Consider the following 27641-nt stretch of genomic DNA (forward strand, 5'->3'; position numbering starts at 1 on the left):
TTAAAAAAGAAAAAACCCTGACAAACCAATAACCCCCTCCCACCCCCTTTTGCAAACAAAAAATGTACACTAGGAGAAAATTGCACTAAAATGCTGACAATTTACATGAGAACTTTAAAAAAAACTGCAATGTGATGCAGAAATGTGGGGAACTGAACCAAGAGATGGAAATTTGCCCATCGTTAAAATATTGGCTGTTCAAAATTTAGGAGTTCTGCTCTTAATAGGCAAGGGGGATAAATATCGCGAGTACCTATCTTGTTCGTGCAGTGAGTTGAATGAAACTTTGCTATGGGCAGATAAAGGCACAGCTGCAGGAAGGGAAAGCCTCTGAGCTGACCCTTTAGCTTCTGTAAATTACAAACCATTCAAAAGGGGATCTTTGCAGAATGGAAAAATCAATGGTGCCAAGCTTCGCACTCGGAACGGTGCCTCGGGGTACTCTGAGTGAAATACGGCTCTATTAACATTCTTGCCATAGAAAGAGGAGTTTGGTTTCTCCATGAACCAGCTGCCAGCAGGTTCATAGAAATACCATTTTTTGTAATAATGGCATCTCCTGGTTGTCACCATCAGCAAAGGTTGAATGCCTACCACTGCTGACAATTAATGACTGAGCCAGAAATGGCATTGCCTTTCTTGAACAAGGAGACGAAACAAAATTCCCATCTCATTTAATGAGCAAGGACCTATACAATCAAAGTCTCCATTGTTGCGAGGTCAGCATTTCACAGCCCATTGGCTTTGCAGTTGCCTGGCAGTTTGCATCCCCAATCGAACCCCATTCATGTTTCAACAGGCGAGGGCAATCGATAGCCAGCAACTCCACTGCAGCATGATAGCAACTCAAAAGTTTTTGAACTCCCGCTTTCCACTTTCCAAGCACCAGCCATCCGACTGATGTGTGTCTTTCCCAGGACTGCGGCATCAGGTTTCCAGGGAGAGGAAAAGTTCTCTACAAGGTCCAGAGGCACCACTTTGCAAGAGCAATTGGGGGGGGGCAACATCGTGCACATGATGTCAGGAGGAGCCAGGCTTCAGGGAATCGACTTCCTCCCCCGTGGCAGTAGATAAGCATAACAAAGGGAAAGGAGTCTTCTTACCACTTAGAATATTTAATAATCACAGCGAGAGACAACAGAATGCATCTCTCTAGAATGGCGGTGCTCCCAATTAAGGCTCACCCCTCCTCCATTCCTATTAATCTACGTCACTCCTACGTCTTGTAATCTGAGTTTGTAGCTTCTGCACTTTCTGTTCTGACACTTTCTGAGCTCTCCGTGACTTTGGGGAAGGGGGGCGGATACCATCCAGAGAATGTGAACCTGTTAACTCTCTCTCTTCTAGTGTTTCTTCTCCTAGCTGTTTCCCCTCCAGTATTTCCCAGCTTCTGCCTTCTGAACTATGACCCTCTGCAAACCACTGTTCCAAATCTATACTGTTCTCCTGCTCCTGGGAAGATTCAGGATCAGGAGCAGGGGGTGGCTCCAACCATTCTTCCTCAGTGCAGCCTGCCTCAGCACGGTCCCTGACACAGGGGCAGAGCCACACGTGGTAGACTCACAGCTTTGATGACTGGTGGCTCCTCCTCCTCCTCCTGCTGGTGCCTCCTCTAACGCTCTTTCACACAGAGAGAGAGACCCCACCTGCCCAAAACACTAAAACAGTAGCATACTACTTTAAACAGTCATGGTTCACGAAAAATAATCCTTGAAACTCAAGTTTGTAAAGGTGTCGAGAGCTGTTAAGAGACCCTTATTCCCCTCACAGAGAACAACAGTTCCCATACTTCCTTGGAAAGAGAGCCTGATTGTTAAACTCTTTGGGAATTATAGATCTGTGTGCTGGTGGGCTTTGGGCTTTCAAATTGCAGTGGTGCCCTGGGCAAGGCCAAAAATTCGGTGCCCCCCAACTTCTGCCTTCTGTTCTAAGTCACTGCTGTGACACCCCTTGTGTGGACAAATCAGCTGTGCTCCCCTAAGTCCACCTCTGCTCTGTGAGGGGAATAAGGGTCTCCTATGAGGAAACTGTGGTTCTCCATATAGATTGGGGTCAGAGATTAGGGGAGTTATGGTCCAACAAGGGATGCAAGGAGGCAGTAAATTCAATCCCATCCTGGGTTTGTCACGATCAACACCATTTCGGTTCCACTGCAGTTTAGCTTCTGCCAGAACTAATCCTGTTTGCCACTCTATCTGCTCCATTTAACACTTATGTAGTTAATTTCAGTGAAAGGAGAATAGCAAATAACAAAGCAGAAAATAATGTCACTATATACCTAATGTTTGCAGACTGGTAGCTAATGCTGCTTGTATTTCTTGCTTGCTTTCCATTCCTGACTTTGGATGAACGTGGAAATTGTGGAAATTCCCATTTCCATTTCTGAAAATCCAACACCTTTCAGAGGGCCACAGGCTCTGTGACCTAGTAACTGGTACACCCAGCGAGAAAATCTATGCCAGAATTATTGAACGTTACAGTTGGAGGCTATTTGCGTCAAATCTTATTTTCAGTTGCTTTCTTCCTGTGATCAATGACTTAATCTTCCCACGTTAATTGATAACATCAAAGAGAATTCATCTGCATCCTCATGATTTGTTTCCCCTTCCCAAGCCACTTACAACTCTCCTCCTGTAATTGATTCGGCACGTCACAAATGTGACATTAAGGAGGCAGCCCATAAAACAACACGGGCAGAACGGGTCTCCCCCTTTTGACGGCGCAGAGAGACCCTGTACAAACAGTGAAAGCGAGGGGCTTCCAGCTAGACTACAATAGTTATTTCTTACTGCAGAACCAGGAGCTGACTTAGGAAGGAATTATTCCATCAAGTAGCTGCAGAATACTTCTCATAGGAATGTGGAAATCTGCTCAGTAGCAATGGTACATTGAGCATCAGTTGGAAATGGAAAGGTGGTGGTGGAATGGAGTATTCTGGAAGAGGGCAAGAACCCTGGCTAGAACCCAGAACAGGAAGGCAAAGGTGTACTGCAGCATTTTATTGCAAGTTCCACTTTGCTTGTATTATCATAAAGCAGGTCTGGAATAAACTCTGCTTAAAAGCCACTCTAGAGCAAAACCATAGGAGGGTCAGATTCAGGGGTAGGCAATTGCCTGGGGCATTGGGCTTGAGGACAAAGCCTCGCTTTTGCAAAAATCCCAGTAATCAGGATGGGATGGGTGGTCTCTTCTGAATTAATTCCTGCCTCGTTCTGGAGTTAAACATTAAACTTTCTCCAAAGCATCATCTTCCACACAAGTCAACCCTGCTAACTTCCATCACGTGAATTATAGTTTTTATTGAGATTTGACGCACCCCAGGCAAATGGAGTTTTATCCTACTCTGAAACAAAGCCAGATTTAATGTTTAGATCTGCAGCCTTCCTTGTGCATTTCCGTTCAACTAACTGGTTCCAAACACTGAACCAGACTGGTAATTAAAGCCATTATGAAATGTTTCCATCCGCAAAGTCATTTAAAACAGTTAATGCGCCGGGAGTTATTTGATGAGTAGAACTTTTGATACAGCAAATAGTGTGTGCTCTGGCGGCAGCATCGCATCAGAATTCATAATAAAGTGCTCCTAAGACTATGAGCTGGAGCTGCAGCAAGGCTCAACCTAGGGCAAGCGTGGGGAGTCTCACCTTCCTACCTGACTCTTGCGAGCTGAGATTGTGCCCAAGACATGTCCCCCTCCCCAAGTGACAGCAGCCTTGCTCTGGAGCCCCTCTCAAGCACTTTTGCCTGGCTGGAATGCATTACTGAATTGAAGTGAAGGCACAAGACTGGGGGTTGATCATCAGGTGAGCTGCGCACAGGTGAGCTGTATGCAAGCTGCCGGCCAGTCCTGTGGAGCTTCCTTTTATTGAGACAAATATGCAAACCAGGCAGATACATTTTAGGCTGTGACCTTTACACATCTTCGGTCCCGAGATCGTGGGGTGGTACAAAGTTATTTTGGCACCTGTTTCCACAGTGTCATTTTCCCCTTGCACAGTGTATGACGAAGGAGACAGAAGGTCTCAGGGACAAAGGTTACAGACAGGACACCGCAGACTACTGAGACCGCAAAAGGTTAGACAGAGAGTAAGATGTTCAGACAGCTGTGGCTTGTCTGGGGGGGGGGGTGCCCCGCACTCTAAGGTCACACGTTCAGGCAGACTGTGGCTGCCTGCGGGTGGGGAGTGTGCTCCCTCCGGACCCCACTCTGCGATCATCCCTACACTGAACAGTGATATTAGGAATTAGGGAGAAATTCACTTCCACTCATGTTTAAAGGTGGCACTCCCTAAACTCGCACCTCTGAAACAAAACACAGCTATCCTTCGAAACTGGAACTTCTCTGAATTTTGCGACGCAGGACTGTACAAAAATGCACACGCTAGGGATCAAGTGTGCATAAAAATGCACACATTAGTGAAAACAGCATACAAAATGTCAGGGGGATGGAAAACTGATTTAAAATTTACAGACTGTTCCCTGTTGAAGGAGAATTATATGAAGATGATGTACAGATGGTATATGACATCAGTGCAGTTAGGGAAAAGGTGCAAAACTAGTTCAAATATATGTTGGAAGTGTAAGGGAAAGGAGGGGACATTTTATCATATGTGGTGGGATTGTAATGTAATCTTAAAAATTTGGAAAATGATATATAACGAATTGAAGAAAATGTTCCATCTAACATTTGTTTAAAAACCTGAAGCGTTTTTGTTAGGGATTGTAGGGAAAGACCTGCCAAGAAAGCTGAAAAACATCTTCATGTATGCGACAACGGCCGCGAGAGTCCTAATAGCACAAGGATGGAAGACTGAAGAAATTCCAACTAAAGAATCATGGCAAGAAAAACTGATGGTCTATGCAGAACTGGCAAAATTGACACATAAGCTACGGGACAAGGATAACTGATTTTAATGATGAATGGGAACCCTTTACAAAGTATTTGAAGAGGCAACAAAGTGAACTGGACTCCTTGGCAGGTTTTGAATAAACATTCACAAACTTTTTATTGACAATAATCAGTTAAACAATTTAAGGATCTATACAACTTTGCAACATGCAGAGAATAGCATTCACAGAGAAACCAAAGACTGGAACTGAGGGAAGTCGGGGGGGGTTGTTGTGTGGGAGGGTGGGGGGAGGGAGGAAAAATGGGGGAAAATTAAGGATGATATGTTTTTGGATAATATGTTTTGTTTAAACTTTCAATAAAAAATATTTTTAAAAAACAAATGTCAGGGGGAGTTGTGCGAGCGCACAAAATGTGTCCATAATAAAAGAAATACACACTCAGATGCTGATGAAGACTTTAAAAAAAGTAGACAAACTGATGCAGAAAAGTGGAGAACTGAATGGATAAATGAGGAACGGAGAGAAACTGGAACCAACAGCTTTGCCCATCCTCCCCGGTTATGGCTCCATCTGGATGGAGAGATTGGGGAGGTGTGCAAAAACTGCTTTTGCATCGCAGTGAATGTTTCAGGGGATGCTGAGGCGGCAACACTGCTTTGCTAAGCCATGGTGCTGCTGGCCAAGGAGTTGGACGACTGAAAGATGACTCCACCTCCTCCTTTGACAGTTCCAGGGGTTCTGCAGGAGATATCTCACCTGGGTGCCCCTCTAGGGGATGTGGAGCACCAGTTCCCTGCCTGCTCCTCAAGGTCCTTGATCTGTGGAGCACCTGGTTCATTTTCTGAGGACGCAGCATCTGGCAGCAGGATTCCAGACACACCATCACTGGACTGTATTCAGAGCCCCCAAGTGGCCAAGACCACAAGAAGCACCTCTTCTTCAGCAAACGGCCATGGAACAGATGACTGGACACCTTTTTCTTGTTGCTGCTGAGACTGGCATGTCATGGGTTAAAGAGATACTTTGTCCATACACTGTCATTTTTGTTTCATTTGGCATCTTCTCTGCCCCAAACCGTTTAATTACTTGGATTACGAGCCACTTGAGAGACAGAAGGATTTGCCTTTGGAAAAATTGCTATGAGCCAATGTGAGTCCATACAGTACAGAATATTTAAGGAATTCCCTCCTCTAATCATCAACTCAGGTGCTGAGTGCTGAGTAGGGATGAGCAAATCTGTCAGTTTTGGTTTCCCCTCACATCCTCATTTTCCCTCTCTTAAATTTTGTTCTCCACATTTCCAGATCAGTTTGAAAATTTGTTCATTTTTTAAAAGTCTTCATTAAAATTCACCAGCAGTTTAGTGCCAATTTCTCTCAACAATTTCCCCTTAATATAACGTGCCTTTGCATATTCTTTTCATAAATACATGCATTGATACACACCTTTCTGTACATACACACTTGGCTGGAGATCTGCACAGCAAAACTTGGAGAAGGAATTCCCATGGATGGCTGTGTTTGGCTTCATTTATTGTTTCTCTCATTCACCATCTTTAAGTTTGGAATAATCCCATGAAATGCTGCCGTAATATATTCCCCAGCAGGCTAATAGAGCAGCATTTGAGCAAATTTGTTTTGACAAAGGTTTAAAGCTAAGACACAGCAGAGCCAAACTGCACACTTAGGTTAATACCTAGAGATTCCTCTTTCCTCTTTTACTTCTTTTGTTTTATATGAAGGATTGCTCTGTTGTTGTTTTTTTAAGGCACCGTTAGATGCTTTTCCAGATGAGACAGATTTTGGGTTCGCTGACTCAATGTCAGCCCTTTTAGATCTGTGCAATTAGGGCAGCTGCTATGATGTCCTCCCTGGAATTGCATTATTAAATCCATGATTGATTCAATTAGCTTAGAGGAAGGGGAAATTAAAGACGGCATTAGCGCTGCTCGCGTATCACCACCCATCGCCCTGAAGTCCGTCTTGTGCCAATGGACCGCAAAGCATGTGGGTTACCTGTTGGATTGCGTGCAAAATGTGTTCCTGCTTGTCTCATGTAGGGGTATTCCAGACCCTGAGACTTCAGAGCCCAAACCTGAGACCTAGGGGCCGGACATGGTAATATCGAGGAGAACTCTGTGGTCATGAATGGACCAGGTGTGCAGCCCGGGAGTCATTTTGGACTCACAGCTGTCCATGGAGGTGGAGGTTAATTCTGTGCCATAGCATCTGTCTACCAGCTCCATCTGGTATGCAGGCTGAGGTGTGCATCTAGACTAAATCTTGCATTTCCTCTTTTTGGTGATCCATAAATTGCCACTCCATCTGCTGGCGAGGCTTTTTCGGACACAGAACATACTGATGATGTCTGCAGGCCAAGATGTTGTTAAAAGCGCATGAGCCAGGCTGCTGCTTTTTTAAAAGTCATTTGGTAACCTTACACGGAAAGCAAATTGCCACAATTACATTTATATATCACTGTGCAGTGAAGTACTGGTGTTGTTGCAGGTGTCATACCAAAGCTTTGAGTTAATCATTCATGGTGATTAGATCAGTTAAAGCAGCCCGAACAAAAACAGAAACTTCTGTGGAATAAACGGGGAAAGGCTTGGTGTACACAGGTCATTTTTTATTTCCCACATTGCTTTGAAACCTGTAGTTCCCCAGATGAATTAAATACTTTTGCCCTATGTCCATTTCTCAAAGGCGGTCTCCAGCGCACGCTAATTATACAGAGCCTCCAAAGTTTCCCAGGCAGGTAACCTTGAAACACTATTAGCAATTTAATGTGGAATTAGTCACGACGGCTTTAAATCTGTTTATCAGCTTACAGCAGAAGTCAAATGCTCTGCAGCATATATAAAGGTGAGCTCCAGAAAAAAGTGGGGCTATTCGGGGGTTATAACCAGCTATTCCCTGCAAGCAGGGCATTCCACTCTCTTCATTCCCCGAATTTCAGTTTTCTTTGCCAGCTTTCAGATTACAATTCATTGGTCGCTGAGTATGGGCAAATTAGTCCATTTTCATTTCTCTCCGCTTCTAATTTTTCCCATCTTCTGTTCTCCACGCTTTTAAAAAAACTCCTCACAAAGATTTATCAGCATTTTAGTGCTAATTTCTCCTAATTATCCATTTTGCATGCAATCTCTCCAGTCAAGTAATGTGTACAAAGATGTATCTACTAGGTGAAAAGTATGCATTAAAAATTCCTGTTATTAGTGTAAATAACACACTAAATGCATTCTATTAAGGGAAATTGCTTTGCAAAAATTTGAGTCTTTTGTTTTTCTTAATCGCCTTGGGATGTTTCAGGAGAAGAGATTCATAAATGGCAACTTGCAGTGAGTACACTTTCATCTTAGATAACACATAACACTTTGATAGTTACCGCATTTTTTGCTCTATAAGACTCACTTTTTCCCTCCTAAGAAGTAAGGGGAAATGCGTGTGCGTCTTATGGAGCGAATGCAGGCTGTGCAGCTATCCCAGAAGCCAGAACAGCAAGAGGGATTGCTGCTTTCACTGCGCAGCGATCCCTCTTGCTGTTCTGGCTTCTGAGATTCAGAATTTTTTTTTTCTTGTTTTCCTCCTCCAAAAACTAGGCGCGTCTTGTGGTCTGGTGCACCTTATAGAGCGAAAAATACGGTATGTTCTTTATTGTAAACCTATAACCAAAACAAAAACCCACCCAACCTCTTGGTTTTCAATCCATGCAGGGCTAGGCAGAGTTGCATAAATATGCTTGTAAAACCGTATCACCTGCTTCAAGGGTGAAGAATGTCTGCTGTCAACACATGCGTTGATGAAATGTACAAGGACAATGTTTCAGCCCGAGATGCCTCTGGGCACTCTGAACACAAACACTTACCCTTTCGCCACATGAGCCCCTAACCTTGGTAAGAAGTTAAGTGGGTCATATTTTGTGCTCAAGATTAATGGCTTTTTGCTGGTTTTGCCCAGTCCATTAAACATACCCAGGGTCTGCTAAGCGCACTTACTCTCTGCATATAAAGGTGAGCTTCTAATGTTCAATCACGCTTGGGTGTCGCACCTAGCAATGGGGACGTATGGTGGGGTTGTGCAACGGAGGGCAGATTGTGTTCAACACGGCTTGCACTGAAATCAGGAAGGACATAAGAAGAGTGAGGCTGGATCAGGCCAATGATCCACCTAGTTCAGCATCTACCAACCGGTTATCTATGGGAAGTGGGACACTCACGATTCCCAGCAACTGGTAGAAAACAAAAGCAAGAGGTGCCTTGGCAGAGACAATTGGGAGGGCGCAGTTCCTGGCACTACAGACTCTTCTGGTCAAAGCGGAAGCTTATCCCAGACCTCCACCCAAGGGTGAAAAACTTCAGGACTGGATGCCACCCTACATGGCCCTCAAGGCAACACAAGTGCTTCTACTCAACAACAACAACCCTGTGAGGCAGGTTAGGCTGAGAGATAGTAGCTAGGGCAGAAGGACACTCTTAAGCTTCATGGCTTGAGTGGATATTTGTCCCTTGACCTGGAATGACACTCTCGACGCTACATCCGGCTGGCCCATTATAATGTAATGGCGTAGTTGATCATTCATGCACTGTTCCAGAAAGGCACCGATGTTAGTGTCTTTTCACTAAATAATAATAATAATAATAATAATAATAATAATAATAATAATTAGACCCCGCCCATCTGGCTGGGTTTCCCCAGCCACTCTGGGCAGCTCCCAAGAGAATTAAAAGCACAATAAAACATCAGACATTAAAAACCTCCCGAAACAGGGCCGCCTTCAGTTGTCTTTTAAAAGTAAAATAGTTGTTTATTGCCTTGACATCTACTGGGAGGGCGTTCCACAGGGTGGGCGCCACCACCGAGAAGGCCCTCTGCCTGGTTCCCTGTAACCTCACATCTCGCAGTGAGGGAACTGCCAGAAGGCCCTCGGAGCTGGACTTCAGTGTCCGGGCTGAACGATGGGGGTGGAAACTTAGTGATTCTTTTCATATAGAGAGGCATGCGGTGTTGCACAAGCAATCGTGGAATCATAGAACCGTAGAGTTGGAAGGGACCCCAAGGGTCATCCATTCCAGCCCCCTGCAACTCAGGAATCTCAGCTAATTTATAAGTATGCACAGCCAGCTGAAATCATCAATAAGCATTCACCCACAAATGCTGTAGAATTGGTGCTTTTGTAAACACACACATTTTATGAGAGTCACCATATTACAGTGGTACCTCAGGTTACAGACACTTCGGGTTACAGACTCCACTAACTCCACTAAGTAGTACCTCGGGTTGAGAACTTTACCTCAGGATGAGAACGGAAATCGTGTGGCGGCGGGGCAGCAGCAGTGGGAGGCCCCATTAGCTAAAGTGGTACCTCAGGTTAAGAACAGTTTCAGGTTAAGAGCGGACCTCCAGAATGAATTAAGTTCTTAACCAGAGGTACCACTGTATAACTGTGCTCAATTTCTTTTCATGAAATGCATGGATGTTGTTAAAAAAGGGGGGGGGGGATAAGCTGCCATTCTTCCATGCCAGTGATTGGCATGGAATGGATATGGGATGGATGAAATGGAAATGGGATGGATGGATATGGGATGGATATGGGATGAATAAATTATCGCTCCTGTTGGTTGCTCATTTTTCCATCCTTACAATGCACTTGGCCCATTCCATATAAGCATGAGACTTAATATATATCCATAAATGCTTGAATGGCCAAGTGGAGAGTTGACCCTTGGTCTCCCAGGTCTTAATCTAACACTGTAACCACTGCACCACAATGACGCTCCATGCTTTTGTCGATGTCATTTACCTTTTCGTATTTTATCAGTATTGTACTGGCATACAAATTCTTTGCATCTTCTAACAAGGGCATAATAAATAACTTAGAACCAAGCAACACCCAGACTTCTTCTTCTTCTTTTAAGTATATTTATTCCCTAGCATATATCAAACAAGTTTTTCCCACTGCTTTACTGACCAGTTTGGATTTTAAACTATTTTGGCTCCCATTAATCAGCTGTTTGGCATCATATATTGTAAATGATGAATTGATGTACACCAAAAAGTGAAGGAAACTGACAAGCTTTACATATCGCAGGTGCCAACTTGGCTTTGCAGCATGTATCCTTTAAGCAAGTAAAGGCAGAATTATTCTCCTCCGCCACTGCCTCCCCTTTTTATATAAAAAGAAGAAATCGGGACCAAACATATTTTGTCCTAAGAAATGCAGTGCTGCTAGATGCCAGTCTGTCCAACACGCTGTGCAAAAGGGACAACCGGAGGGCTTGCCCATTAAAAGAACATTAACCTTGCCTCTATAGCTGTGCTCAGTTTGTTTTGACAAAGAGGCTCTCTGCAATTGACCAGCAATTAACCTTTTTATCTAAGTTTGCTCACCTATGCACAGATTACTCATGCACAAGTTACAGTAAAGTACGATAGAGTTTACTCATGTCTAATTGATGGGCAAGATGGCTGAATATTCCATGTTACTTTGACCATTCGACCTTCTGAGGCATCTTTTATTTCATACCATTCATATTGTCTTCCCTGAATACGTTTGTTGATAAGGAAAGTACGAAATTGCAGTTTGTTGGCACAGGTTGACATTAAATGCATTTTAAACCAAAAAACCTAAATGTGACATTTAGAGTTTGGAAAGAACCACCCGTGGAGCTTGGAGCAATTTATGAGGGGACTGTAATATTCTGCAAAACAAACAAACCCAAACAAATCAAGAACATAGAGATGGATGAATCTGTCGTTTTGGTTTCTCATTTTTCCAGTCTAATGTTCAATTCTCCACATTTGCACATAAGTTTGTGGGATTTTAAAAAGATTTCTCACCTCACCCAGCGTTTTCATATTTATTCTAATATATATATTCTAATATATATATTTATTCTAATATATATTTGCATATGCAACTTTGCCTAAGAGACACCTTTTTGCTAGGCAATTTCCCCTATACAAAAGCATTTTTGTGTTGTTTTTACCAATACAGTGGTACCTTGGTTTAAAAACTTAATCCGTTCTGGAAGTCTGTTCTTAAACCAAAGCATTCTTAAACCAAGGTGTGCTTTCCCATAGCAGCAGGGGACTCAGTTTACACTCAACAGGAAATGGAACATGTTCTTATTCCAAGGCAAAGTTTACAAACCAAAACACCTACTTCCGGGTTTGCGGCGTTCTTCATCCACGTTGTTCATAAACTAAGCTGTTCTTAAACCAAGGTACCATTATACATGCATTTTTTTAAACGCACACTGGATCTTAGTATATGTATTATTGTACATATTATTTTGTTGGAGAACTGCATTGAAAAAAGCGAGGGAAGTGTGGCTTTTGAAGGATGGCTGCATTTTGTTTCTTGTAATGTAACTGGAAATGCAAATTAAGTAGGTTGGACTATCAATAGGAACTGAACCAAACCAAACGCAAGGCAAAAATAGCAGCTAGCCAGGTAGATTTTCTGACAATGGGCCTTCCCATTGATAAGAGGGGATCAGCCAAAGTTGCTCTAGACGGGATGCAATGTGTCAATGGACTTGGGATGCTGTCCATATTACAGAATTATACAGAGTAAACAAACCGTACATCAAGAGGAGAGAAGGTTAATCTTGGCAAGTTGTATAATGCTGTGGACTAAAGTAATGGCCTGAATGGCTCAATGCTTGGATGGTTTTTAAATGCTGGAGAATGGAAAACATATTATGAATCACCCCCAAGGATTATTAAAATGCAAGCACCGGATTGATTGTGATATATGAACTATAGCGCATAACTGACATGAATAATTGTGTCAGGCCGGAGACTGACAGCGCTCCAGACTGCACCAGACAAAAGCAGACCATCACTCAAAAGGGGTTTTATGAGCAACCTAACACAGAGGTATTTACATTTCCTCATTTTAACAATGGCGAATCAAAGGTCCATTTCCTAAATCCATGGACAGTTATTTGTTTGATGGCAAAATTAAGATGGATGTGCCGTCTTCCTTGAGGAGTATTTTAAAGGAGCGTTAAAGATTTGTTTTCAGTCTATTAATTTGTGCATGATAGATGTTTCCTGCATCTGATCTCATTAACTGTCAATGCCAAGCTGATCCATTGTGTTTGGAACCAAGAAAGGAACCACAGGGGCCACAAAACAGTTGTCCTGGATGAGCAGGGTTAAAAGTGGTACTGCACCAAAGTAAGCGAGTGCGCTTATGTGGCTCCCAGGGACACATGAATCTGTTAACTTCGGGCCTCATCTGCACTATACTTTGAAAGCAGTTCCATACCACTTTAAAGAGTTGTGGCTTCCCTCCCAGGGCTATTTTTCTAGAAAAAGAGGTCACCATGATTGCCTCCCTTGTTCTCTTATGATGGAGCCCACCTGAGAGGTGCCAGAACTGAGTTCCGGCTGAAAAATAAGCCCTGCTTTCCCCAAAGAATTATGGAGACTGTAGAGAGTTTTCAGGAGACCCTTACAATGCCAGACTGTTTTAACAACCAACCTGTCTTGCCATGGAGCTCTGGGAACTGTAGTTCTCTGAGGGAAACAGGGGTCTCCTAACAGCTCTTAGCACCTTTAACAATTTGCAGTGCTGAGGGTGCAAATGGGGTCTTGGGTTCTCTCCATTTATTGTTTTTTTTCCCTTCAGTCTTACGTTCAATTGGCCCCACCGGGAATTCCACACCCCTACCCAGCAAAAAATTGCAATTTCATGTGAGGCCCTTTTAAGAAAAAGCTACACCAGATGATGTTGCAATGTGGAGAACTCAACTTGAGATAGGAGGGAAAATGAGAAACCGAGAAAAACTAAAACTGACAGATTTGCCGCCCCATCCTCAGTTAGAGGGCACCAGCAAACTGGCACAAACAACGAGGAGAAGAAGGAAGAGGAGGAACAGGGCCAGGAATCAGAGGTTAGCATTGGACCTTCACAGTTGCTTGGAAATACCAACTTCTGATGCTGAGGCAACAGAAAGAATGGCACTTCCTGTTCCTCCACACCAGCCATCTCGAAATAATATTTTTGCATTCTTCACAGCCCCGATTCCGGGGCCCATGGCCAATTTCTTAATCTCCAGGCCAGTCTGGTTGAGGTAGAGAAGCAAAAAATTCAGATCAGAAGTAGATGGGAAATGCAGAGGAAAAGGAAATATTTCACATCCTTGTTTATGGCCCAAATCTGCTCATGCCTCTTATCGGCTGTTTACCCTGAAAGGCTTCCTAAAGATCTTGGAAGTCCGAGCTTTGGTAAGGTAGAGTCAACGCAAGGAAGTTTAAGGCAAAAATAGCAGCTGGTGACCACTGACGACTGGCTGATTCCTCTAAGCCAGTGGTGTCCAAACTTTTTAAAAAGAGGGCCAGATTTGATGAAGTGAAGGGCCGTTGACCTTTTTTTTAAGGATTTTACTCCAAAGTTGTTGAGTTTTTTTAGAGTTGGCGTTGTTTTTAATCTTTTAGTTTTGAAGTTGTTGAGGCTTTTTTAGGATTTTAGTGTTGAGAGTCATTCTGCATAGAAACAGTAAGGATGTTTGTGCCTTTAAGAACAGTTTCTGTAAGTTCTGGGCTGATGGGATACAGCTGGCCATGACTACAAAAGAAGAAAAGCTGCAGTTTGAACTCTGCCTGCAGGAAAAACACCCAAAAGCTTTGCTGTTTGTTTTTTTTATAATAAAACCTTTATTTAGTTTGGTTTTACACCGGTCTCTGGTGTCACAGTCTCTGTCATCTGCCACCAGAGGGAAATCCCCCTCTAACATTTAGGATTTTACCCCAGGAAATAAACTGCCACAGGGGCCGGATTAAACCGACTGGTGTGCCAGAGTAGGCCCCCGAAACAGACTTTGGACATGCCTGCTCTAAGCAGCACTTGCTTAACATTTTTTTCATTTCGTTATATATTGTTTCCCAAAATTGTTTGATGTTTAAACAATTCCACCATATATGTATCATAGTACCTTTTCCAGTGTTGCATCGCCAGCAGACATCGCTACAATTTTTATTCATTTTTGCTATTCTTTCAGGTGTTAAATACCATCTATGTTGTATTTTGAGGTAATTTTCTTTCAATATATAACACATAGTGAATTTCATATCTTCTTTCCACAATTTTTCCCATTGTTCAAACATAATATTTTCCCCAATATCTTGCGCCCATTTAATCATTGATGCTTTAACCAATTCATCCTTTGTTTCCCACTCTAAGATCAGATTATACAATTTAGATATATATTTTTATTTTTCTTGTATTAAGTATTTATCGAATTTTGATATTTCTTTTTCAAATCCTAACTTTTTGTCTTTCGCTAATCTATACTTAATTTGAATATATTGGAACCAATCACTAATATGAGCTTTAATTTCTGTATAATCCTTTAATTCCAATTCTCCGTTTTCTTCCTTTAATACAATTTTATAGGTAGCCCAATTTTCTTTCATATTTAATTTTTTCACTGCGACAATTTCTGCCGGCGATGTTAGCAGGGCATTCTTAATAATTGTCTGAAGTACACATTTTATTTTATGGAATATTTTTTAAAACCATACCATTTCCATGTTTATACCGAGTCCAACCATTGGTCCATCTAGCTCAGTATTGTCTACCCTGATTGGCAGTGGCAAGGGACATTTTTTCAACCATACTTGGAGATGCCAATAATGGAACCTGGGGGACTGCTGCCTGTGGTGAGATGCTAAATTGGTTTTATGGTCCATTCCCACGCTGTCACTGGTTAAACCCACTTGCGCGCAACAACAGTGTGGTGCAGCAGCCCCACCAAAGCAGTACTATAATGTTAGAGAGAGAGGTTTGGAAGAGATATTCCTACTCTTTCATAGCAGAGGTAGCACAATGGTGATTGCTCCAAGCACGTTAAAACTTGCTATGATTTGCACCTGCCCTCATCCACCTCTAAACAAATGTTCCCCACAAAACTACTTAGGCTAGAATAAATCACATTTAACTCTGCAAATAAGTGAAGATTTTACTCACAGGGTTTCAGGAGTTACAGCAAGCAAGTCTTCATCGGTTGGCGGTAAAATGAAGAAGACTTAAAAGAAAGAACTTGGTTTCCTTACAAAAGAATCAGGCAATACAAATCTCTTGTTGAAGAGGTTTTCCATCCACTTGGTTTTTATTCAGCTGCAATTCTGGCTTCTTTGATGAAGCAAAGCAAAGCAAAGAGAGAAAAGGGAGGAAGCAAAGGCTGTTGGGAGCCTGCTAAGCTCCACCCACTGGCACCTGGAGCTCAGGTTAACCCTTTCATGCATGCAAGTGTGAGTCGGTAACTGTATATTACAACATAATATGGGTTGCTTGGCTCCAGGCCCTTTACAGTGCTACGCCAGGTAAGCCTGGAGAAACTGGCAGCTGGAAGATGGGGGCCAAAAAGGTGGTAGACACTGGGATTGGGCATAGGATTGGTTCTTGTGGTCCCAGCTAAGGTGCATGGCCACAAAGCAAGTGCCCCAGTATTCCAGGTTGTCATTCCCAGAGCATCATTTTGTCTTGGACCAAGGCCTTTTCATCAAGAATGAAGCAAAGGAGGAAATGTTTAAGTCCCTTCCCCCAGGACCTCCTCTGATCCGGATACTTGTCAGTTGTAAACACACACCCCCCCCGCAAAAAAAGGTGGTACCATTTGCATTTTTAAGAACAGACATATTCAGTGCAACTATGCATTTTACATCATGTCTAGCTTGGTGCTTCAAATCCCCAATTTACAGAGAGAGGAAGCAGAGTCCCAAAGCCCACCCTCGCTTGAATTGCAGGAAGAAATCCTAATAGTTAGCTGTATTGTTTTGATCATACAAAGGAAACAACAACAACAATTCTCTCCCCCTCTCCCATACACACACACACACAGCCATCCTCAACTGGAGCGGTTTCATACCTCATTCCTAGAATCCATTTTGTTGCTGGGGAACATCAATTCAATTATCAAGTTAAGTCAATTGCTGGAAAAGCAATTAAAAAACCCCAAAACACTATTAGAACTATTGAAGGGGATCCTGATTTAGCAAATTACCAGGAAATGATTTAAAGGATACTCGTGGTGATTTCGTAATATGATGACTGAAACTTGAGCCCGACGCATGTAACTTTCCAAAAACATCCATTTGATATTCTTTCCAGTGCTGCAGTGCAAAAGAAGCAGCATCTCTCCCCACCCAGACTACCATTTGTAAGCAAATTTTAACAAATAATAGTTTGTCCAACAAAGCAGCCAAGTGATCATACGGATAGCAAATATGATGCTTAGGAAAGAGCTGTTTCCGTCTGCCTTTGGGCACGCAGAGAGAAGAGGTTGGCTACCAAATATAGCTGAAAAAGAACGCCAGGATACTCACGTTTGAACAATGCAGATTGTCTCTAGACATGATCACTGGTCTAAAACGACAATACAAAACAAATTATATATCTATGTATGACTTGTTGCTCTACTCGCTTATTCTGTATGTTTATTGTTTTTGTAGAAAATTAAGAAAATTAAAAATGTCTCCAGGCCTGATGCACCCATCAAGATCCATTAATGCAATTTTAGGTCCTATCTGCACTATAAATTTAAAGTGTCATACCACTTTAAGCAGTCATGGCTTCTCCATAAGAATCATGGGAATTGTAGTTTGTTAAAGGTGCTGAGAGTTGTTGGGAGACCCTCGTTCCCCTCACAGAGCTACCATTCTCAGAGTGGTTTAACCACCAACGCCTCTTTTCAAGGAACTCTGAGATTTCAGCCATGAAGGGAATCAGAGTCTCCTAACAACTCCCAACACCCTTAGCAAACTACACTTCCCAAGGTTCTTTGGGGGAAGCCATGATTTTAAAGTGGCATGATACTGCTTTAAATATGTAGTGCAGATGGAACTTTAGAAGCAACAAACCATAGCTTTCTTTAGCATGGATTGCCTGAAGGGCATCACATGAATGAATGTCCTTCTCTAGTCTACTGATTTGTGAAATTCCCAATTTCGAGCTACTCTATAAATACTCTTTCATTTCCAGAGGAAGAAGGGGGGAAAACCTCACAGGTTGTAGGGGAAACACTATTTAAAGTCTCTGGGCCTCAGAGACAAAATGAGTTAGAGAATTGTCATGAATTAAATGAGGCATATAAGAGCTGATGCAGCTCTGTAAATTACACAGCTAATAGAAGAAGCCGAACAGAAGAATTGAAAATGCCCAAAAGGAGCTACAGATAAAGGAACCCCACAGCTGCCGTCAGCTTTGCTGATGTAATAATATAATAGACTGATTTCTTTCCTGAAAGAACTTTAGCAGGAGAAAAAATACAATTAAGTTTGCTGGGGAATGTTGCAGATCAAACATATTGCTCTCTCTAGGCAGTAGAAGTCACTACCCTGTCTATATCAATCAACAGGATTTCGCTTCATAATCAGAGAAGCCTGATATTTTTTTACATTTTATTTAAATCAAAGTGGGATGATTACAGACACTGCAATATGATTAAACCATCCAGCCTGCAGTTTAATGGACCTGGAACTGAAATTAGAAGCAGATTCATTGGTATCATTTTGAATAGGTGGCAGATAATTAAGTGGCTCTTATACTGACTCATGAGAACATTCATTTCACATTAAAGTCTGCATGGGGTGAGAGTTGCCAATGTTAGGATGGAATTTGTATAAACCTGTGATGGATATGAAAATTTGGCTTCTAAAGTTCCATTGAGATAAATGGTTTGCACATGGTGTTCTTCCTCAAAAACTAAGTAGGTGTTCCTCTCAATGAGAAGATATCATCATCATCATCATCATCATCATCTTATCTGTATGCCACCTTTCCATAGCTGAAACTATGCTCAAGGCGGCTTATAACATGACAAGATTTACATAATTACAAACATAACAAAACAATAAACAATAAATAAAACACATCAAAAAGTACACAACCAAATGGAAACAATTTCCACGTAAATCATAAGATCTGAGACTAAAGATACAACAATAATATCAATAACAGCGACAGCTCTCTCAACGTAAACAATACTCCAGCCCAAGAATCTGTTCAACAGCCTCAGCTTTTGTAGCTGGAGTCAGTCCGCACTCCACTCTCCCAGGCAATATGGGAAAGGGCCAGCAAGGCAGGGTGCAGGTCTGCCAGGGCTCACAGCCAAGATGGTCTCATTTAAAACAACACAGATAAACATTTCAAACAATTTAAAAGCAGCTGCAGTCCTTGTGAAGCCTGTCAGGCCCCGCCCCAAGCCAGGTGGAAAGAGGCAAGGGCAGGGTCCTTCAGGCCCTCAGCAGGCAGTCCTCCTGATATGTGATGATGTAGCAGTTTGTCAGAAAGACAGCTTACCTGTCACTTTCGATCATCTCTCACAATGCATGGCCACTAGTGTTAGATTGTGGCCTCCTAAACAGTCATGGCTTCTGCCACAGAATCCTAGGACCTGTACTTTGTTATTGGTAGGACATTCCCAGTCCTACCTGGAGAGGCCAGGAATTGAACTCAGAACCTTCTGCATGCAAAGCACATGCTCTACCGCTAATTCTCTCAATCACCGAGATGTTTGACAGTCATCCCTTAATTACTCTCATAATTGAATGAGATTTATCATACTTTTAAGTGCACTTTCAAATGACACCTACATGATACTACCATTCTTCCAGGTCTCAGCCTGAACGAATCTTTGTGAGGTCTCGATGTTACAAAGCTGAGAAGCAAAGGCACCAAGCATTAGAGTAAGTAAGCACCAGAATTTGCTCAGATGCCCCCCTCCAACATGCAAAAGTTTGTTTGAATGACTGTATATGTGTAAGATTGGATTTGCTCAGTGCTTTTATTTCTGAAGGTATTCAAGGGAACACAATCCTGGCACCATTTTTCTAGGAAAAAAGCACTGGTTAAAAATGTAACACTACAGTAAAGACTTCATGGTAAGTACAGTGGTGTCCCGCAAGACGAATGCCTCGCAAGACGGAAAACTCGCTAGACGAAAGAGTTTTCCATTTTGGAGGTGCTTCGCAAAACGAATCTCCTATGGGCTTGCTTCGCAAGACGAAAATGTCTTGTGAGTTCCTGTGGGGTTTTTTTCCTCCCCCCCTTTTTCTAAGCTGCTAAGCCGCTTATCAGCTGATCCGATAAGCCGATAAGCCGCTAAAAGCCGCTAATAGCGCTAATCCGCTAATCCATCAATGGGCTTGCTTCGCAAGACAAAAAAACCGCTAGACGAAGAGAATCACAGAATGGATTCTTTTCGTCTTGCGAGGCACCACTGTACCGACACCTTTTTTCTAGAAGAAAAGCACTGAGTTTACCGTATTAAATTAGAAAGGAAAATGGAAGTGTAGGTGGGTTCCCACGAGGCAAGACACAGCAATAAGAACAAGAACCTTTTTTGAACTAACGGAACTGCACAACAGGGTCAAAGCAATTGCTTATATACATTTCTGAAGGCTGAGGCCACTCCCACTCCTAACGTGATTGGCTGTCTAAACTTCCAAACTGCGAATCATAACTCAGACAGAGTTCAAGGGCCAATGGCAGAGGCCCAAATCCTGAAATGTTCTGTAATTGGATATCATGTATTGAATCAGAACACAGGGGCTCAGAATCCTTGGTCCAGACTCAAGCTCAGGCAAACGCAGACCACTGAATACGTAACAAAAATGGCACTTTCTCTGTAGTCACCAGTTTGGGGTCAGGAAATCTCCACAGACTGGCAGGCCTGTGCGGATCTTCTTTGAAGATGTTTTGTTAGAATAAAGTTACAAACTCAAGCCAAATGGCAGCTGGTTCCTGGCAGGGGCCCCTGCCTGGCTTAGCCCTCTGAAGCCTAAGACAAGTGCCCTTACCCCTGCCTATGCCTGCAGACTGAGGAAGGAAATGCACATTGGTAGCTGGGGACAAAAGTTATGGTTGATGGATTACAGAAACAGCAGGAGGAATGGCGCATGACAGATTGCTATTGTTGCTTGGGGATTACAGCAAAGAGAGTCTTTTTTTCTCCTAGACTTCATTTCTGCATAGTTGTGTGAGTTGGGTTGCCATAGTTAAAAAAGTGAAAATCCAGACGTTTTGCTGATTTCCACCCAGACACTGCTTGCAGCTGCAGTATTCCGGATACATCCAGGAAATTCCAGATGTTTGGCAACCTTATGTGTGTGGGTACTTTAAAGCAGTGGTGCAGGAACAGGGAGGGAGCTTCACTCGGTCACTCTTCTGCTCATAGCAGGAGTGATAACATCATCCGCTACTACAGTATTTGCCAATGCTGTAAGCTTAAGGGTGTGCATTGCTGCATGGTGCCCATTGGGTAGGCTGCAAGCCAGGGAGGCCAACAGTAGGTGGCGCTAGAGCCAATGGCAGGTGCAATCACAACTGATGCTAGTTTTCTCCCCACCCTCCTCCCTGTTGAGCTCTATAAAGGCAACACTGAGGCCACATTCCCACTATCCATTTGAAGCACAATGATAGCACTTTATAAGTTATGGCTTCCTCCAAAGAGCTTCAATTCCCAGAGTTCTGTGGGAAGAAGGATTGATTGTTAAGCACTCTGGTATCATAGTGCTTTAGTGGATGGTGGGAATGTGGCCCTAGCTAGAACATATTGGTAGGATCCTAGAATTTGCAAAATAAATCAGGGTATGTAAAGAGAAGTTATTACTGTATTTTTTGCTCTATAAGACGCACCAGACCACAAGATGCACCTAGTTTTGGGAGGAGGAAAACAAGAAAAATAATATTCTGAATCTCAGAAGCCAGAACAGCAAGAGGGATCGCTGTGCAGTGAAAGCAGCAATCCCTCTTGCTGTTCTGGCTTCAGGGATAGCTGTGCAGCCTGTATTCGCTCCATAAGACGCGCACGCATTTCCCGAGGGAAAAAGTGAGTCTTATTGAGCAAAAAATACGATATATTAATATGAAAAACATGGAATAAGCCTCTTGGTGTCTTTTAGACTTTGATTGATGGTTAAAGTTATGATTTAACTGGAACACTTTCGTTTGACCTTTGTCTGTTTTTAAATTCTTTGCACTGTTTGTCCCTCATATCTTACTGACGGACATATCCTTGAGGCTGACATGGTTTTAATACCGTGTTTCTGCACCTCACAGAAGTATCCGGTGCCAGCCCTATTTATGTAATGTGAACGAGAGATTAATAATTTTCAGGGTAGAAGCCGGACAGATTTAAAATAGAGAAATAAATGATCATTTTTAAGGCCAGAGGAGAGTGAAATTAACATTTTTGTCCCTTTTGCCATAGGGGCCATACCCATCGCCTTTCAGCCTGATCCGGGGCGTATGACAAAGAAACATTCCTTACACAGCAGTGGCCCATCTTGTATATCAGGTCAGTTTCCTCCTGTAGCCCCTATTAAACCACTTTGATAACTCTGTGAGGGGACTAGGGGATCTTGTGGGAGGGAAGCCATGACTGCTTGAAGTGGTATGATTTAAAGGCTTAGTTCAGATGGGGCCTTGGTTTCTGTTGGGCTTTTATGTTGGGTCAAGGAAAAAATAGGTATAAAAAGAGAATTCCTGGATACCAAGATCCAAGTATGCTGCAAGTACTCTTTGGTGAGCGAAATCTCTCCCAGCAGAGATTTAAAGTCACAAAATATGCAGCAAAGTAAAGCATGAAAATATGGGCTGTTCAACCTTTAAAATATGCCCTTTAAAGCGAGATCCAAAATGTCCCCTTAAAAGTTTATTTTCAGAGTTTCCCTCTTCCCGCAGCATAGGAAAAAGTCACATGCTTGGTGACTTCAAAAAATCATTTACTTACAAACTCTTCAAAGGTCAGATTAATGAGTTGGGGAGGGGATGCACAGGCAGTAAAACTTGGCTTAGTTGCAAAAGTGGTGAAAGTTCCTAAATTATTGGTATAGGGACTCAAGAGTGGCTGGTTAGAGCCATGCGGCTGAACTGGACCAGCTCAACCTCCTCACATGCTGAGCTTCTCAGGTAGAGTGGCCGTGGGGGACGGGTGGGAGACAATAGGCTTTATTGCCTGTTTCTTCCCAAGGTGAGGGAAGTGGACATTATCTAAGCTTGGCAGGACAGCTTACTCTATGGTATTAACCCCTTCGTGCCTTAATTAGACTTGAGCATGTTGGTTATATGAGACTGGTTATCCCACACTTTGGTGTCCTGACGCAAAGATGGAGCCTCTGAAGTCAGTCCCAAGTCTAGGCAGGTATGTTTAGGTGCATAAGAACCTTAACTTGCTTCTTTAAAAAAAAACAACCAGCCAAGGACATGGGCTGTAGATTTCGTGACACTTTGCTCAGTCAGTCCCCTCTCCTTGTCGTCTTTCACAGGTGTACAATGAGGGTAGCAGTGGGAATCAACCCTGATGTGGAGAGACATAAACCATGGAAGGACCAACACCCGAACCTGTCTTTGTCGACGTGGACAAAGGACTAACGCTAGCATGCTTCGTCTTCCTTTGCCTCTTCCTGATCGTCATGATTATCCGCTGCGCGAAAGTCATCATGGACCCTTACAGCGCCATCCCAACGTCTACGTGGGAGGAACAGCACCTAGATGACTGACAGGGGAGAGAGGGGAGGAGGCGGGCAACAGTCATGAAGCCACATGGACCAACCAAAAGCTTGCGCGAGAGAGCACAACACGGACAGCTGCCTTGCCTGGAGGAGGGCACAAAATATTATACAGCTTTTCCGATTGGCACAGGGCAGTGTAGGTCCCCCTGAGAGCACACTGGTGATAGTTTCCTGCCTATCGGCCTCGATACATCGCCGTGTCCTTTCTCCTTCCGAAGGAGTGACCTCCAGGTTTTAATGAGGAAATGATTATGATTGTATATCAAGTAGCACAAAAGCTCTCTAGGCACTAGAAAATCCCTTCCAAGCTTTTTTCTAGTATAATCTCTATTAAGCACCTTCTCTCTGTTTTCAATCGTTATTTGTAATTGAAATGGGCAAATACATGCTATAAATACAGGCAGATGCTATGCAGAGATACCAGGGCGGTATGAGGGTCAAAGACGAGGGGGGCTGGCATTTTAAAACGAGGGCACTCTTTACAAGATTGGCAATAATAATAAAGAAACCTTAAGGGTTGTTTTTCTTCTCACTGTTGTAATTGGAGTGGGTTGCAAGGTTGATTAAAAACCAGTGTCGTAACAGATGTGCAGAATACGGACATCTGCTCCTTGACTTTCAAAGCACAGGGCTTCTCCCCAAGGACCTGGGAACTGTAGTTTGTTAAGGGCACTGGGAATAGTAGCTGTGTGGGGAGTAAACTGCAGTTCCCAAGGTTTATTTTTTTCCAGGGAAGCCATCTGTTTAAATGCCTGGTTTGGATCTCTGATAGCATTTAGGTGAGCTCTCCTTGGAGGCTATGCTATGAAGCCTCTTTGGAGCCTCTGTTAATAGTGGGCAACCTCTGAGGAAGAATCTGCTTCTTGGCTACTTCTTCTAATAGTGAATTCAGTGGATCCATGCAAATAGATCTGGAGTCGATGCAGGACTTTTATGAAACCAGAGGGAAGTATCAGCATCTTCAAATGAACCCTGAGGTATAGGGAAGCATCTCTATACAGTGGTACCTTGGGTTACATACACTTCAGGTTACAGACTCCGCTAACCCAGAAATAGTGCTTCATGTTAAGAACTTTGCTTCAGGATGAGAACAGAAATCGTGCTCCGGCGGTGCGGTGGCAGCAGGAGGCCCCATTAGCTAAAGTGGCACCTCAGGTTAAGAACAGTTTCAGGTTAAGTATGGACCTCCGGAATGAATTAAGTACTTAACCCGAGGTACCACTGTATATCCACACAAACCAAAAGGGGGGCAAGTCCATGGCAGGCCCAGCACCAATGGTCAGAGGACTGTACCCCATGCTAGTCCTACTCAGAGTAGACCCATTTAAATTAATGAACCTAAGATAGCCATGTTACAGATAGGTAGCCGTGTTGGTCTGCCATAGTCAAAATAAAAAAAATCCTTCCAGTAGCACCTTATCTGTATCTGAAGAAGTGTGCATGCACACGAAAGCTCATACCAAGAACTAACTTAGTTGGTCTTTAAGGTGCTACTGGAAGGAATTTTTTTTATTTTGACTAAGATAGCCATGTTCATTAATCTAAGTGGGTCACCTCTGAGTGGCTACAACCCAAAGACTCACTGCATTTCCCCTCCACTTCCCCTGGGTCCTAGCAATAAATAAGTCCGTCCTTCATATATATCCTGCTTTTCATAGAGATGGGCATTGGTTACTGATAAAATATAGGCCACCAAACATGCACTGATCTTAAAATGAATGACTCCCCTCTTGTTCCCAGTTTCACGGGAGGTATTTTTAGCCGAGTCTAGACAGTCATCTGTCAGGGATGCTGCAGCTGCCAGAATCATACCTTGAACAAGGAGTTGAACTAGACTGGGGTGGTGAGCAGGCTTCAGGCCTTCAGGATCTGTATTATTATTATTATTATTATTTTATCATCATCATCATCTTCTCAAGATCTACCAACTGGAGCCAGATGCAAATGATGCACAATTAGAATGCAAGGTTACTTTGAGCACATTTGGAGCCAATGAATGTGTTTTTCTGTACCAGAACTGAACTGGGAGCCCCCTCACACAAAAGTCCTCTCCTGGTTTCCTTTCTTCATTTCGGCAGCCTAAGAACAAGGCTCCATCTGCACTACTTTTAAAGAAGTATATTACTTTAAACAGACATGGTTTCATGGCTTCCCCCAATGAATCCTGGGAAGTGTAGTTTGTTAAGGATGCTGAGAGGCATTAAGTGACCCCCCTTCCCCCTTCCCCCTGAGATCTACCATTCCCAGAGTTCCCTGTAAATAAGGATTTATTGTTAAACCACTCCGTTGCCCTGTGAAGGAAACAGGGGTCTCCTAACAACGCTGAACATCCCTTATCAAACTCCACTGTTTAAAGTGCTATGATACTGCTTTCAGTGTGTTGTGCAGATGGGGCCCAATTCATTTTGTCATTGCTATTCTTGAACATTTGGGAGTCGGAAGCCCTTGCAAAGCTTCCCCATCTGCCTTCTGCCTACCTCTGGACAAGATGACCTTCACCAAACTTGCCACATCTGGATGAAGAGCAGGGATGGGGCCTCATGTCACATGACAACTATGAAAGCCAGCCTCTGGGGGGGGGCAGCAGTGGGCACCTTTGCAGTGTTGTTGAGAAAGAACCGTGGGTGCCAGTAACAAAATGGCTGCCGTGGCAGAGTGTGACAAATTGCAAAATGGCTGCCACATCTAAATGAGCATTAAAAGATAGTAAAGGTAAAGGTAAAGGTACCCCTGCCTGTACGGGCCAGTCGTGTCCGACTCTAGGGTTGTGCGCCCATCTCACTTAAGAGGCCGGGGGCCAGCGCTGTCCGCAGACACTTCCGGGTCACGTGGCCAGCATGACAAGCTGCATCTGGCGAGCCAGCACAGCACACGGAAACGCCGTTTACCTTCCCGCTAGTAAGCGGTCCCTATTTATCTACTTGCACCCAGGGGTGCTTTCGAACTGCTGGGTTGGCAGGCGCTGGGACCGAGCAACGGGAGCGCACCCCGCCGCGGGGATTTGAACCGCTGACCTGACGATCGGCAAGTCCTAGGCGCTGAGGCTTTACCCACAGCGCCACCCGCATTAAAAGATACGGGACCACAAATCGGTGTGGACACAGCCTTGCCACCAACGAGAATTCTCACAGAGAAAAACTCTTTGCACCTCTGTGGGCATGTTTAAGGGGGCATGTTCAGTGCAGGAGGTGCATACACACCTACGTTCCTTCCAACTACATACCGTGGTACTTTGGTTCTCAGACTTAGTCCGTTCCAGAAGTCTGTTCCAAAACCAAGGTGTGCTTTCCCATAGAAAGTAATGCAAAACAGATTAATCCGTTCCAGACCTTAAAAAACCAACCCCTTAAACAGCAATTTAACATGAATTTGAAACCATTGATCCATAAAATGAAAGCAGTAATCAATGTACTGCACTATAAAATAAATAAGACAGTATTGTAGATGATAAAAATTAAAATTAATTTCTTTTCTTACCTGTACTGATTATAGTCATTATTTGGATAGGAGGCTTTTATCCATTTCTGCAGTCACTCACTCACTCACTCACTCACTCAATCAATCAATCAATAGCTGAACTGGGTTCCACACAGTCACAAAAACAAATTAACCGGAAAAACCTCAAAAACCAAAACGCAAATTAAATATCAAAAACAAAAGCACCAAACTTAATCCGTTCTGGAAGTCCGTTTGGCTTTCAGAACGTTCAAATACCAAGGTGCAGTTTCTGATTGGTGCAGGTGCTGCAGAAACAATAGCTGACACCTGCATCGGACATTCAGCTTCTGAAAAACATTCAAAAACTGGAATACTTACTTCCAGGTTTCTGGCGTTTGAGAACCAAAGCATTTGAGAACCAAGGTACCACTGTAATTCTAAGAAGTAAAGTTGAGAAGAGAGGGCACCCTGCGCCCCCTAGATCAGGGTTTCCCAAACCTGGGTCTCCAAGCTGTTTGGGGACTACAGTTCCCATTGTCCCTTACCTGCTAGCTAGGGGTGATGAGAGTTGTAGTCCAAAAAAAAAAAAAAACTTGGGAAACTCAGCTCTAGATATTACTGGACTTTAACTCCCATCATTCCCACCCCTTGAGAACAACCAATGGCCAGACATGATGGGAACTGTAGTCCAGCAACATTTGGAGGGCCACAGGTTAGGTACTCTTTGTTATGTAGGCTAGATATCATTTTCTACCAGGAGAAGCCCAGAGAGAGTAGGGGAATTAAGTAATCCTATTCCACCTAAGACTTGAATCAGGCCAACTC

At 43.3% G+C, this 27641-nt stretch overlaps 1 protein-coding gene across 1 annotated transcript in view; it reads left to right on the forward strand.

The window, feature by feature from the left end:
- The window catches only part of CTXND1 (cortexin domain containing 1), a 36133-nt gene extending 12234 nt beyond the window's left edge, over positions 1-23899 (forward strand). Inside the window, exons 2-4 of the mRNA XM_081171351.1 lie at positions 19479-19550; positions 22076-22162; positions 23133-23899. Of these exons, the coding sequence (XP_081027477.1) occupies positions 23187-23366 (180 nt within the window). The 5' untranslated portion in view covers positions 19479-19550; positions 22076-22162; positions 23133-23186 and the 3' untranslated portion in view covers positions 23367-23899. The remainder of the gene's footprint in view (positions 1-19478; positions 19551-22075; positions 22163-23132) is intronic.
- The last annotated feature ends 3742 nt before the right edge of the window (positions 23900-27641 follow it).

This window comes from Podarcis bocagei, assembly GCF_964188305.1.
Source record: "Podarcis bocagei genome assembly, chromosome: 14".
NCBI classification, from domain to species: Eukaryota; Metazoa; Chordata; class Lepidosauria; order Squamata; family Lacertidae; genus Podarcis; species Podarcis bocagei.